The sequence below is a fragment of the Plecotus auritus genome (assembly GCF_963455305.1).
Source record: "Plecotus auritus genome assembly, chromosome: 5".
In the NCBI taxonomy this organism is placed as follows: Eukaryota; Metazoa; Chordata; class Mammalia; order Chiroptera; family Vespertilionidae; genus Plecotus; species Plecotus auritus.
The window spans coordinates 172101326-172117046 of record NC_137776.1 but is presented as its reverse complement, the minus strand read 5'-3'; the positions used below and the strand labels follow the sequence as shown (position 1 = coordinate 172117046).

The following is a 15721-nucleotide window of genomic DNA, read 5'->3' as shown; positions in this document are numbered from 1 at the left end:
AATGAAATGATGGTGTGAGAAGAACCTCACAGGACTCCTGGTGCCTTGTGTTCAATCAACAGTCAATCTTTCCCTTCCCCCTGCCCACTCCTCCATGTGGAGGGAATATCTAGGGCCCGCTGTCCAACACCAAAACTCACTCCAAGGCTTTGCATATTTTAAAATGTTGTGCTGCAGAAACAGGAGAGGAGCAAGGCTCTGTGAATAATTCACCACCTCGCCTTGGAAAATTAAAAATATATTTCACCGCAAAAGAAAGGTCTGTCATTGCGGTTTCCAGAGACTCAGACAGAACACAGCCTCTAATGGAAGAACTGAATTGGCCACAGCAATTCTATTTTTCAGGTAAAATGGGAAGTAGGAGAAGTTTGAAAAAAGAGCTACAGGTTAATGCAACACTCAATGTAGAAGTGATTTCATTTTCACTTTACAAGAGAATAGAATTTATACTTCATGATTTAACATTCATAGTCGGACTTCACCTGATCCCTGACTAGCAACAAGCAACAAATCCATACCGCTAGGTCAGTGGTCGGCAAACTCATTAGTCAACAGAGCCAAATATCAACAGTACAACGATTGAAATTTCTTTTGAGAGCCAAATTTTTTTAAACTTAAACTTCTTCTAATGCTACTTCTTCAAAATAGACTCACCCAGGCCGTGGTATTTTGTGGAAGAGCCACACTCAAGGGGCCAAAGAGCCGCATGTGGCTCGCGAGCTGCAGTTTGCCGACCATGGTGCTAGGTTGTTTTGGGGAGTGGGTGGGTTGGTGGATGAATTACCAATGCATGACTGGTGTTAGGCTGAAAACTAGTGCAGGCTTTGTGGACTGAGAGCCCTAAATTAAAAGCTAAGGGTTAACTTTTCTGTTTTTGTTTAAATACATTGAATTTGAAAAAAACAACAAAAAACAAACAAACAAAAACTTAGCTTTGTCACATACTAGCCAGACTCTTCCAAATCTCAGCCTCTTTACCTATAAAATGCAGATAATTTGACTTAACGTGAAGTTTTGGAGGACGAAAGACAACATACAACGTGTGGTATGGGCATATACTCAATATTAGTAGCTACTACTGTGAGAATGAATGACTTTGCCAAACCAATCCACGTTCCTCACATCATCAGCTTCCTAATCTGATCTTCTTCAAAATGCAACTGCCTGCTCAGCCTAGAAAGCTTCCCTCCTTCCCTCCACCCGGTCAGCTCCTGTCCACCTGACAGCCACTTCCTCCCTGCGTGTGTACGAACCACGGCGGCCCATGGTGCTCACCTCTCCGCTCAAGGAGAAGACATCTAGTATCCTGTGTAGCTGCCATATGCCCTATCCAAAGGCCACTTGGCAGCTCTGAGGAGCTGGCATGGTGACTTCCCACCAAAGGGTTTTCTCAAACTTCAGTGGACCCAGTCACTGTGGTGGAAGAAAACTGATGACCGAGGGATGGCAGTGTATACCATAACATAATGCCTGCAGGCAAGACCCATGAGCGTCTAAATGCAGTAGTCTCTACTATCCCCCCTTTTGTTCATTTCTTTGCTGCCTTTTATCCTCCCCTCTTCTCCTTACACCCTAAAGACTGATTGGACTCGGGAGGGATGGGCAAGGCTGAGCAGGGTGGAGCAGCCCATCGGCCTTCCTAGTAACCTACCCCAAGCCCACAGAAGACACCAATGACACCCCCTTTGTAAAATTCGAACCTCAAGCTATCAGTCCCTCAAGCAGACTTAAATTAACAAAGGCAATTCTCCAAACAACACCTGCATTGTAATTATTTCCCCAGATCAGACTACATTGCCAAAGGAACTAATACAATAACCAAATGAAGCATTCCCAACAACAAACTGAGCTAATTCCAAGGTGAAGCCTGCTTCCACAGGAGTTAGTAAAATGTCAAGGGAGACGGCCCCAGACAACAGAATCAACTGCTCTGAGATGACCACAAGAACCGAGACAACCTGACTTAGGTGGCGATATCCGCTTTGGAGCGATGGGCCATGGCAAAATGTCCTCAGCTTGGATCCCAGGGCATCCCACCTCCCCTCCTTCCCAGATCCAAAATCATGACGAGGCTCTGGCCCCGTGGCTGCTGACCTACCTCCCAAGGTGGCAGAGATGAGGAGGTGGGTGCCGTACTTTTTGATGATGGTGTCGATGAACTGCTGAGTGGTGGGTCTCCTGCCCAGCAGGCGGATGCTCCTTTGAAACTCCGGCATGAGGGGCACTGGGTGACGGACCAGGTCTCTCCTCTCGATGGCTGTGTTCCTCACCTTCCAACGGGCAAACTCCCTGGGCAGGAGAGATGAGTGAGACTCTGTAACTTACCACCTCTACCCCAAGCCGAAGCCTACCCACCATCCAGATACCCCTCTTATGGGAGAGAGTGACTACAATTAGTCTTCATATTTGTCAAGTGATACTTAGAGCCACAGCTCTCAATCTTCTTCAGCCAACAAATATTTATTGAACACACTTCTCATCCCTGGGAGACTTTGGTGAACCAGAGAGACACGGTCCTGTTCTCATGTAGCTTCCAGAGCAGCAGGGATACAAACGTACCACTGTTGTCTCCATGCTTGTCCACCTCTCCCACTAGGCTGTGAATGATACCATAGAAATGGGATAGTCCTAGGTACATGTTACATGGTAGGACTAATGAGAATGCTAGCTGGATGAATAAATCAACAAATGAATGGATAAAAGGGAAGAAGGGAGGGACAGAGGGGGAGGCAGGCTGTGTAACAATGGGCAAGATCTACGGCACAAAGCAAACTGAGACCTGTTCTAAGACAATTACAAAATCAAATAAGCCCAGAGCTCAGTTTAATTAAAAAATTTAATATGAGTTCATTGAGCAACTACAATCTGGAAGAAATTAAGCTGCGTTCTGAGGACTGGGGGGTTGGGGGGTTTCATCTTTCCCTTCACTAATGATAAGACAGAGCAAGACCAGAGAGCACTGAATGTGAGAGTCCAACTCAGCAGGCTCTGGACTGTGATGCGATCTTGGACAGAGCATGTCACTTCTCTGGGCCTACCTTTCCTTACCTATAAAATCCAACTAATAGTATCTCTCTCCTACGAAGCACAGGTTCCATGAAGCATAGGGTATGAAAATGCCTCTGGAAACTGCCAGGCACTAATTCAGTGTGAAAGATTGCTTCATAGCATTATTTCCTCACCAATTCCCAAACACCTAAATCGTTAAAGGTTCCCGGATGATGGACAAGGAGCATGCACACTGAATCCCAGTAGGAACTTAAGGGACCTTGGTTCAGGTGCCCTTTGCTTCAGTAATAACCTCTGTTCTTACCAAAGACGAAGTTACCCAGGAATAATCAGCTCTCCAACCTGCCTGAGTTACAAGCTCTAGGTCCCTTGAGAAAAACAGACCAGCCAAGAGGAGTGTAAGGTCAGCATAGATAAATGATGGGAACTGGAGTTTAATGAAAAGGTCTCTCTCTCCTGCCACAGGATGGGAGAGACAAATGAAGGACGGGGCAGGGAGCAAGAAGAGGCAGAAGAGTGTGGGAATCCTGCCTGACATGCCCAGGTAATTCAGTGGTAGCATCTGATCCCTGACGCAGAGGAGACTGGGTGTGAAGAAAGCTTTCACATCGGAATATGTTTCCAAGCCTCGGAGCTACAGTCTATGTCTGCTTAAGGAATCTCTGTCCATAATTCATAGCATAGTTCAAATTCTAAATAAAGTGAGCTCAGTATCGTAGACATGGGTACTTATTAAATCAATCCGCTGCACTCAGTGAACCCTTGCAGGGCACAGAGGATCATGTCTACAAAGGGGGATGGGCATATCATGGTCCTGTGGCCTGAAGAAGCTCACAGTCTGGCAGGGAAGAGAAATTTCCAATTTATTGCAAATCAAGGACTACAGAATTCAGAAGAAGGAACCCAGATGTCTCAGGTCTCCCGAGGGTGCTCTATAGCGGAGGTCACACCTGAACTATTATTTTGAAGTTCCCATTGGACTGAGACAAACGGAAATGCTGTTAACTCAAGGAAACACACACAGCTACTCACGTGGAGGAAAGGGCAGGAGCACAGTGAGTGAGGGGGATACATAATGCATATGGGTAGAGCTGAACAAGACAGGAGATGTAGGAAGGGTGTGAGGATGTTGACAAGATGGGGTAAGTGGGGTGAGCAGAAATGGGGAAGGGAAGGGGATGTGGGAGCTAGTGGTGAGGAATTCCACAGGTGTGGTAAGTGGCTTGGACATGAATCCCAATGACCCTAGGCCCCTGGTGGTCACACTCCATGTAATCTCTTCCCAATGAGTGTGGGCACAAGTGGACCCAACAACTTGCTTCTAAAGAATAGAATAGGAAGGGGAGTGAATGTTACTTTCATGATTACATTACACAATATGGCCACTTCTCTCTATATATTTCTCTCTATATAATTTTAATTAAAAAACAAACATATCTTTGGGTGAGAGTAAAAATAGAAAGCAATGAGAATCATCAGATATTTCTGAAGAAAACATTCTTTCCTCATCAGATTATCCCTGAAATTTATTGAATTATATTAAATTATATACATTAGTTACGGAATTGTATACACACACACACACACACACACACACACACACACTATATAATAAAGAGGCAATATGCAAATTGACTGTCACTCCAACACACAAGATGACTGCCCCCATGTGGTCAAAGATGGCCGCCCCCATGTGGACACAAGATGGCTGCCACAAGATGGCCGGCAGGGGAGGGCAGTTGTGGGTGATCAGGCCAGCAGGGGAGGGCAGTTGGGAGGGACCAGGCCTGCAGGGGAGGGCAGTTGGGGGGTATCCAGGCCTGCAGGGGAAGGCAGTTGGGGGTGACCAGGCCTGCAGGGGAGGGCAGTTGGGGGCAACCAGGCCTGCAGGGGAGGGCAGTTAGGGGTAATAAGGCCTGTAGGGGAGGACAGTTGGGGGCAACCAGGCCTTCAGGGGAGGGCAGTTGGGAGCAAACCGGCCTGCAGGGGAGGGCAGTTAGGGGTGACCAGGCCTGCAGGGGAGAGCAGTTGGGGGTGACCAGGCCAGCAGGGGAGGGCAGTTAGGGGCAATCAGGCTGGCAAGGGAGCAGTTAGGCATCAATCAGGCTGGCAGGGGAGTGGTTAGGGGGTGATCAGGCTGGCAGGCAGAAGCGGTTAGGGGCAATCAGGCTGGCAGGCAGGTGAGCGGTTGGGAGCCAGCAGCCCTGGATTGTGAGAGGGTGGTCAGACGTCCCTTGAGGGGTCCCAGATTGAAAAGGGTGCAGGCTGAGCTGAGGAACAAACCCCCCCATGCCCGAATTTCATGCACTGGGCCTCTAGTATATATATGTGCATAAAAACTATTACATAGACATATACAGTATACTAGCTGAATATATAGTTTTATATGTTATATATTATCATTATAATACTATATCACATATGTATCACTTTTATTTATAAGTTATGACCCTGGGTTACTATTTTTTTTATGTGGCTATGTCTACATTCCTCAAAAGTAACACACAGAGAGGTTATGCAACATGACACAAGTCACAGAACTCTACCAGTTAGTGGAAGAGCTAAAAGTAGGAAACCAGTATCCTGATTCATAAATCATTCTTTTAATGTAGACACTGAGAGGGAGATATGAAAACCATAGTAGAAGCAGGATTGGCCCAAAGGAAATATGCTACCCACCACCGAAGTACAAGCCCACGACTCAATCTGCTTTGCTTTTTTAACAGCCTCCATCGTCTTCCAAAAATGCACAGCTACACCCCCAGGGCCTGCCTCTGTGTTGCTTCCTTGAAAAACTAGGGAGGAAGCTGAGGCTGGGTTCCCACTCCTCCCTGGCAGGTGATGCCAGGCCTAAAAGGGGGTGGGGGGGCGGTGGCCTGCTGAGCAGGGCCAGGCTCTTGGGAGGGGCCCAGTTCCTGGGACGGGTTTTATTAAGCACTGGCTCTGTGCCAGGTTCTGCATCTTCAACATCACCAACAGAGCCACGAGCCTAAGGAACCATCTTCCTGGAAAAAGGAAATGACTAGAAGAGCCACTTAACCTCAGTGTGCTACTCACAATGGTCATTTTAGTCACACAACGATCATACAGGAGGGTCCCTGACCCAGTCGGGAGAAGGGGCTGGGTTGGGAGCAGACCTGTCAAAGAATTCTCTGTACAAGTTGAATCTTAAAGGGCATGTAGGGTTTGGACAAGGATAGTGAAAGAATGGTTTAGAAAGAATGAGATCTCCTATGAAGGAGAATGAGAGAAGGTAAGACAGCTGGAGAGAGAGGGATGTATATGTGTGTGCAGCATTCGTGTGTGTGTGTGTGTGTGTATGTGTGTGTGTGTATGTGTGTGGTGTATGTGTATGCATGGATGTATAAAATGATTAGAAGTAGAGACAGACAAGTTGTCAGAGACCACATGACAAAGCGCCTTGTGTGCCGAACTTTGTTATTAGACTTCTGTCTGTAAACTGTTCTTATTGGCCAACAATCCAGACTAACAACTTTCAGAGAATAAGTTCACATGACTCTGTGACATCATAGGGATGTTGTAGCAAAGACTGGTAGTCACAGGATTCTACAACTGTGTACTCTTTGCCAAATGCACACAGGTGAAAGGGCTTTATGGGACCCAGAGCCATTCAGAAGTAGAATTAAACAACACTAGAGTTGAAATGATGGATTTAGGTTTCCAAAATCTGAGCACCTAGTATTTTTCCAGATTGGAGGATAGAGCAGTTAACAAATTAAAGTCCTGCTATCAAGGATCATGCATGCAGGTGAGGGTAGACAGATAACAAAGAGGCAAATGTGTAATGTGTCAGAGGGACATACATGTTAGGAAGACAAAAAGCAGAGGAAGAAGGTCAGGGTATCCAGGGGTGGGTGAAGGTGTGGTTTTATATAGATGGTTGGAAAAGCCTTCCTGACTTGATGAAATTTCAGGAAAGGCTTGGTGGAAATGAAGAGACCATGGAGTTACTTGGCAGAAGAGTGATCTAGGAAAAGAAAAGCAGGTGCAAAGGTCCTGAGGTAGAAATGTGTTCACTAGGTTTAGGGAGCACTGAGCAGGCAGGTCTAGATGAGTATATAAGTCAAGATAAGATGAAAGAAACAGTGATAGGAAAAAAACAACAACCTTAAAATATGGAATCAAAAGATCTCAAAAAGATAAGTTAGATTTGATAAAGATTTTTTATTTTTAAATTCTAAGTAATATAGAAAGTCAATAGAAAGTTTTGAACAATGATCCAATCAGACTTATGTTTGAAAAGAGGAGCAGGCAATCCTGTTTTCTGTAAAGGGCCATTATAGTAAATATTTTGGTTTTGTTACCATAAACAATACATACATAAGTGAGCATGGCTGTGTTCCGATAAAACTTTATTTACCAAGCAGATGGCAGGCTGGATTTGGCCCAGAGGGAGTATGACCCCTGTTCTAAAAGCATCACTGATGCCTTTCATAGAAGTCATCAAATTTAACTCACTCAACCCACAGATGGGAAAACTGAATTTCAAAGACATTAAGTTATTTACCCAAGATCATACAACATGACTGGAAGGGCTGAAATCAGACCCTAGCTCAGCACTCCGAATACAGTGCTCTTTCCATTGCAACGTTCCACCTTTAAAAAAAACCACACACGTAAAAAAAAGTAAAAAATAAAAGAGAGTGAGGAAGCCTTGCTCGTCATCCTGCCTAACTGCTCTGCTGGCCCAGGAACAATGTCACGTAAGTTCTCAGTGCATTGAGCACAATGCGACACATCTCTCTCCTTCTGAGCCACAGCGCAAGCTGATTCCCCTTGGAGGAGAAGGGGCACTCACAAAGGCACAGGATCCCTGGAATATGCTTATGCCCAATTAAGCCTCCCAGCAGGACAGGCATACCAATTAGACTGAGACTAAAAAGGGATCCTGGATGGGGGGTAGGAGGTAGCTGCAGCAAAGCCCATCCCAATGAGGGAGTGGAAGATGGAGGCTCCTGATGACAGAGGCAGAGGATGGATGGAGAGTGGGGACTTCGGATAAGGCTGGAGAGAAGGTGGTCAGTCCAATGCTTAGCATTGCCTGGGTAGGAAAGCTCACTCATCCTCTTTACTAACGCTCTGTTCTCCTGTGTGTGCACGCGTGCACCCCCCCACACACACACACACAAACACAGATGCACACACACCCATTCAATGACACACTGAGCATGGGGTGGCACTGAAGGAGAAAAGGCGGTAAGACAGGCAGGAGAACTGGGAACTGGCTCTGTGCCCTGGAGAAATAAGCTGATGTATTAGATGGCCTTCAGCTCTGTATCTCTCAGCGTGGGCTCTGGAGGGAGAAATCTTGGGTTAAAACCTGACTGCCACCGATTAGCTGTGAGATGCAGCAGCGGTCGCCAACCTTTCGGACCTCACAGACCACCAGCAGTCCACGGACACCAGTTAGCGATCCCTGAGATAGAGGACAAGTTTGCTTACAGTCTGCGAAAAGTGGATGTGATCCAGGGGACGCATGTCTACCCTAGAGGGATGGGTTTAGAACTGTATTAATTCATGAAGCACAGTCAGTACCTAGAACATAATAAGGCCTCAGTAACACTCTAGCATTAAAGGCATTATCAATATTCCAGCTGTCGCTATGCTTATAGGAGAGGCTACAATGGGACGGTGGGTGACAGGGGATGGATGGTGGGATGGGAGAGAGGGGAGACACAATCGCGATCTTTGTTTCCCCCAGTAGGTAGACCTTCTGGGATAGGTGGGGTTTGAACCTTGCGATGTACGGTACCAGTACTGAGTCTGAATTGAAGAAATGCACCAATCGTTTATAAACTTCCTCCCAGTCTGTTTCCTCCTATATGCCATGCAGACCAACAACCTGCATCTCCCCGCAGTGTACTGAGTTAAATAAAATAATGGTGGGCAAACTTCTTGGTAAATTGCAACAGGGCACACACAATTGTAAGCTGCTGTTGTTTGTATTTTTTTATTATTTGCGTAGGGCACATGTATAATGATGCTTCTATTGCTTAGATTTTTCTTTTGTGTTTCCTCCTGAAAAATGGGGGGGTGACAATTTCTATTTTTCAGGGCCTTGAGAGAGCCCCCACAGGGTGAGTGCTGGAGAATGTGCGTTCCCTCCACAACAGAGGCTACTAACGATGAGGGAAGAAGTGAAGGGCAGCTCTCCTCTTCTTGACAGAGCATGTTTTGCAGCTTGTTTTTTAATTAAATCTGATCTCATAACGGAAATAATTGGAGGTGATTTTCAAAAACACATTCCATATAGACTTAAAAATACAGAGAAATGACAAAATAAAGAGAAAAATTAAATAAATTTTTGGTTAAGATGAACATGCAAACTTAAGTCTATGAAGTCCTGTACATCTGATCACAATGGACTACCAAAGTCTCTGAGCTTCCCTGCAACCAAAGGGAAAAGAGAATTCCATCCAAAAGAGCCACTCAGCCAAGGTTTCCTTAAACCAGCGGTAGCCAACCTTTCGGATCTCACGAACCACCGGTGTCCGCGGCCCACCAGTTGGTGACCGCTGGTCTAGAAGATAACTGAGCAGTTGTTCAAAGTTGCTATAGAAACACAGATGTCCTGGATATTACGTTAGGACACAACAATCTTCCATATTTTCAAATAAAGAAGTGGATGTAATGGATGCCGGTAGGGGGTGTCTTCAACAATACTCCATTGTTTGTGTGATGGGCTCACTATAGCCTTATGCATATGCCAAAGCACCATACAGTAGAGCAATTCCGTGAGAGTCAAATCTATTACAGTCTAAATATGTAGCTCTCTAGTGGTCTGGTTTAATCCAAGGGTACATTTCAGAGCAGTTTATAGACACTGTGGTCCCCATAAATGTTTATTGAAAGCATGACTGATTACGGTGATAGGATGTTAGCATTTGTTTATTCCTGGGCGGCTTATCCCATTGGTTGTGTTAACAAATCGTTGGGAAGTAGAATAAAAACAAGCCTCTGAATAAGGGGTGCTGGGGGTGAGGACCCTAGGATCACTTCTGTTATTGTGAGCAGCAAATTATCCCCAGAGATGAACAAGGGCAGGATATATATATATATATATATATATATATATATATATATATATAGAGAGAGAGAGAGAGAGAGAGAGAGAGAGAGAGACACTTGGGGAAAGGTGAATCCAAGGGCACATGTGAAGTGGAAATGATGCATCTTAACAAGCAGAGAGTCTGCAACATGCCACCTGCTTGTGACACATCTCCTGCCTGCTCCATGCCCTGGAATACAGTGGAAGCCAGGTGGATCTCTGGGGCATTCTGGCCCCAGAGGGATGAGGAGACATGCATATGAATAATTTTATGTTAATTACAAAACATTGGCTTAACGTTAGAGAATAACCCTTGCTTACAATATGCATATAAGCTTTCCCCTTTCCTAAAGTGTGCTCACTTCAGTAACAGCACTTTGAGCCACACTAACCCCAGCAGGCACTCTGAAGGCGCTGGGAGAATAAAGGTCAGAGACATGGGGGAAGCTCATCCAAGGGAAGCGCCTGGAACGAGCTCCCTGCTTGTCATTGAGCAGAGACTTGAGGGGGAACAATAGAAACTCAACAAGCACACTGGGAACTACCCAACTCTCCTACAAATGGACCATTTTCAGAAGAGCAAATGGGATTCTCCATGGAGCACCATTACTGCGGACAGGAACTACTATGGAGGTCATGGGGATTCGTCCCGGGAAAGCAGCTTGCTTTCTTTCCCACGGAGGGGCTGGAGTTTCCTGAGAGGCCCCCAGTCAGCTGAGCTGCCTCCCTGCCCCATACAGAATCCAGCCACATGGAAGAGTTTCGGAGTGACCGTCCAAGGAGATCGCAGCCATTTCACAAACGAGGAAGCTGAGACCCAGAGAGAAAGGGACTTGCCCAAGGCCACAGCACCATCAGGGGTAAGAGGGACTGGGATCTGGGTTCCTGGTCTCAGATCCAGTGTTCTCCAACCCATCCACTGTCCTATCCCCTCATCTCAATTTTGTGGGGTCAGTAGTACTCAGTCCTTTACAGAGTTCTGTCATCACATACATCATCTTCCTGACAACCTGGAAGATGGGGGCGAGGGTACTGCTATCCCCATCGGAAGTGGAGGAAACTGAGACCCAGGCCCAAGAAGGTCACATGGCAAACCCACGACAAAGATGGGATAGAAACTCAGATTCAAGGATCCCTGCTTCCTCCTGCTCTCTCCTCCTCCTCATCCCTGGAGGGCAGTGTTAGCTCTCCATCCCTGGAGGGCAGTGTTAGCTCTCCATCCCTGGAGGGCAGTGTTAGCTCTCCATCCCTGGAGGGCAGTGTTAGCTCTCCATCCCTGGAGGGCAGTGTTAGCTCTCCATCCCTGGAGGGCAGTGTTAGCTCTCCATCCCTGGAGGGCAGTGTTAGCTCTCCCGATCCACCTTGCCAGGAGCCCCTCCTGGGCTCTGCAGGAGAAGGGTGATCTACACGATACCGAAGAAAAGCAAATGCTCGTTCACTGAGCATCTGAAAAGGAGACACACAACAGGTCCTTTCCCAAAGACCTGGCTCTGTGGGAGGAGCTAAGCCTAAAGTCAGAAAGGCCTGACTGAATCCCAGGAGAAAGCCACTCATGAGCTGAGTGACCCCTGGCATATTGCTCAGCCTCTCTGAGCTTCCTATCTGTGCAGCAGGAATCCCAGACCTTACCTGGCAGGGTTGCTGGAAGGAGTGAGCATAATGAATGCAATTAATCCGGCAGTAGTAGCTACTCAATAAATGTTCACTATTGCCCCTTGGCAAGGCATTCTAAAATGGGAATTTGTAGCATAACACATAACTTTTAATGGATCTTTTAAATAATCTTAATATGCCCATGGGCTCCTGGGATTACACAAACTGCATATAAATAAAATATTTAAAATTCTGTTTACTCAATTTGTCTCTCTGCTTATTTCCAAAGCATCTATTGTGAAAGCATGACTCATAACTAAATATAGATTAATAAAAGTTTGGAGCAGCAATTATTTTCCAATTATCATAAATCCCATTAAACATTGCAATTATATGAATTCTCCCTTTCAGATCACAAATTCTGAGAGCTCTGAGGGACCACAGAGAAGGTCTTCGTGCTGCCTTCTATCTTCGGATGGGAACACAGAGACCCTGAGAGGAGAAATGACTTTCCAGGGACACACAGCTGTGAGGGGCAGAGGTGGTTTAAATCTGAGCTCATGCCCACACAGACCTCTGCTCACTTCCCGCTGCCACAGTGCATCTCTTAGGAGAAAAAAATGAACACTTTCTTCCCCCACAAGGAATACTCTGCTGACTGTGCTGCCATCTCAGAGTCTCCCCACATCCACAGTCCTACTTAGATTCTTCTTTGGTTTCCCTGTGGAATTTATGACTTGATGATTAAACAAGTGCTCCTATTCTTCCTCTAAACTAGTGAAGAAATATCTTGTTCTTCAACTCATTCAATAGACATTCACTGACCTTCTGGTCTTTTGTAAAAAAGTTGGGATCTGAAGCCATCCATTACCTAAATGCATCACCGTCCTCAAAGATGACTTAACTCAGTGGTCCACAAACTGTAGCCCATGGAACAAGTTTGTCCCACTCTCTGTTGTGTAGATACGTTTTTATTGGGGCACAGTCACTGCATTTGTTTATGTATTGTCCATGGATGCTTACAATGCAGAATAGGACCCTTGCAACAAGACCACTGGACCCACAGAGTCTAAAATATTTACTCTCTGGCCCTTTACAGGAACAGTTTGCTGACCCTAATTTATCCCATTGACCTAGTCAGTGAAACAATGTATTTTAAGGGAATAATCAAGGATATGCCAGATCAAAGATTTATAGATTGAACTACTCAAAAAGTAGATCAGTAAATTCTGTGTTTTTACAAAAAGACTTCCTTGTCTGAAAAATATCTGAAAACTACTGGGCCAAAGCAAATTAGCAAACAAGAATATTTTCCCCTGCAGCCTGCTTGGAGCACCTTTGAGCCTAAATAAAGTCCCCCTTGAAAATATAAATTAGAAGAAACTGATCGAAAAAAATGCCAAGATCACACCTGAGTATGAAAATAAACACGTTTCAAGTGGAATTTATGATTTGATGATTAAACAAGGTAATTGGTTTAATGTATGCAATGATGGAAAAATACCATCTGGGGCGCCTACGGCACTTTCAAAGGTCTTCGCCCAAACACTACAAGAAGAAAGATAGCACCAACTTTCCATTACAACCCGATGCGTTGTGAGGCCATGAAAACATGGCTCTGAGAGCTAGAATCAGGAGGACTGGGAGACACCAACAGAAAATCAAAGCCCTACTCAATAAAGCAAGTCTTTCTGACCGAGAGAACTAATCAGAAGAGGGCAGGATGCCCTAGGACAAGCATGTCAAACTCAAAGGCTAACACAGGCCAAATAAATGAGGCATGGGGCCCGTGGGCCACGACTTTGACATGCTTGCCCTGGGAAGGAGGGAGACCCCTGTCTGAAGATATGGAAGTGGAGTTGGAGTAACTGATCGATGGGGATTCAGAGCCCACAGGGTGGTTGGCAAGTGTTGCTGTTGCTGTATTTACTGACTAGGAAAACCAACGAGTTTCAGGAAAGAGACCGGGTGTGGAACATTAGTTACTGTCTTCTGCGCGCCCAGGTGAACTGGAAATGTTTCAGTGGGAGTTAGTCACTGTAACCACTGACAGGTATGTTAGTTTCACATGGGCAGCACCAGGTGAGAGATGACAGTTATGGGAGAGATTCCCTACGTTTCTGTTTTTAGCTCTGGTTAGTGGGATGATAGTCCAAAACACACCGAGAGATGGCAGTCCCCTGGTCTACCCCATAGCTTCCCCCAGAATCTGAATTTTAACTCTATTCTTTCTCCTAAAGCACATAAAAATGGTCCCTTTCCACTGAGTGGTCCTTTGGGTCCTCCGTTTTGCTGTCCCCACAAACGACTAGCAAATGTCATTGTTCTTGGGCATTTCAATGGCCACATCCTATGAAAGCCACTGCAAGCTCACTGGTACTTTCCAGAGAGTACCAACCCCTCTCTCATGCAGAGGCTCAGACACCTAACTCCATAGACTCAGGCACAAATAATACCTATTTCCAACGTTGGACATGCTTGATTCTTCAGATCCATATGCCTAAGCATAAATGTATGCTGGCCCCTAATATGGGCCAGCTGCCTTGCATTAATACTCACAAGCACCCTGGGAGATGGTTATAGTCATCTCCTTTGCACATATGAAGAAACTAGGGTTCAAGGACCCAGCCAGATATAACTCTATGACACTATGGGCACATCAGATTTGACTTATGATGACTTTCAACCCAAGATTCTGTCTAGCAAGCTAATTGTCTATTATGAACCTCAAGTCCATGAATATATATGACCTGTTCTTAAACCACATCTTGCATTTTTTGGCAAAGTGCTGCCAATATTTTGGCTGCCTTAAAGGCTGACATCGGGTCTAGAGGAACAAGCTTTGAACTTCAAGCAAAGGCATCATAAACCCACCGTCTACTTCACCGTGATACTCTGGACTACCTTAGACAAAAATCCTCTTTGCATTTCACATTTCCCATTTATAAAATGGGCAGCTGGATTGGCTTAGTGGACCTCAAATTTTTATTTAAATATGAAACATTTGGTTCATCAATGCATTCTTTCAAATAAGTATTTTTGTTTGTTTATTTTGGAGCATCTGTCTGTCTCTATTTTAGGTGATGGTGACAGAAGTTAACCATATAGACAAAGAATTTGCATTTTGCTGGGGAAAACACAAATAATAATAGTCCAATACATATTTTGCAAAATAGGAAAAGTAGACCTAAGTAGAACTTCCCTGGGAATGGGGAGGGACACAGAACCCTGTCTCTCCCCTCACCACCTATGTTTCAGGCTGCGGAGCCCAATCAGAGTCAGACTCTAAGTGTGCTTTGTGAAATGAGGTCCACAGGCCATCTGCATCAGACTTCGATGTAAATCCATGTTAAATTACAGAAACAAGAGCTCACTCACCCCAGCAAGTCAGAGCTCTATCTCTGCCTTTTGACCAAGTTTCTGAGGGATGCTTCTACAGAATAAAACTGAGAACCTCAGGATGATGGGCCCCTGAGGTCTTCCCTGCATTGCATTGTCTTCTCCTGCATTCCCTCGTAGTCAACTCCTTCCCAACGCACTGAGCCTCAGCTGGAAGTCACTTCAGCAGGAAACTTTCCCCGATGCCCCCAGCAAGCTCACGTCCCCGAACCACTGAATGTACCTGGCAATTATATCCTTATGTGATGGTTTTATTGTCATCCCCTCCACGGGGCAGGGACTATATCTAGTTTGCTCCGCTCTAGTACATTCCTGGAACTTATAAAGTGCCCAATAAAGAATTCTTAAATAAATGCAGGCAGCACGAGTGAGCTTATGAGTAGATGTCTCCTTTCCAGCACTAAGAAACTCAGTTTCTAGACACCCCACCCCCCCACAATCAGATCGTTTCCCTGCCAACACTCAGCCCCTAGAATCTGGCAAGTTACCTTAGGCCTCTGTTTCCAAACTGCCCAGCCTTCAGTAACTTCCCGTTTCTATTTATGACTGTACCCTGTTCCATGTGTAGACAAAGGTGGCAATTTAAGCCTCAGGAGTGAGAAGTTTTGGAATTAATCCTTAACACCCTAGTGCTTTCATTTTTCCCTTTTC

The 15721-nt window shown here is 45.5% G+C and overlaps 1 protein-coding gene across 1 annotated transcript in view; it reads right to left on the bottom strand.

The window, feature by feature from the left end:
• The window catches only part of BRINP1 (BMP/retinoic acid inducible neural specific 1), a 155765-nt gene that overhangs the window by 56376 nt on the left and 83668 nt on the right, over nt 1–15721 (bottom strand). Inside the window, exon 3 of the mRNA XM_080668676.1 lies at nt 2099–2289. Coding sequence (XP_080524802.1) covers nt 2099–2289 — 191 coding nt within the window. The remainder of the gene's footprint in view (nt 1–2098; nt 2290–15721) is intronic.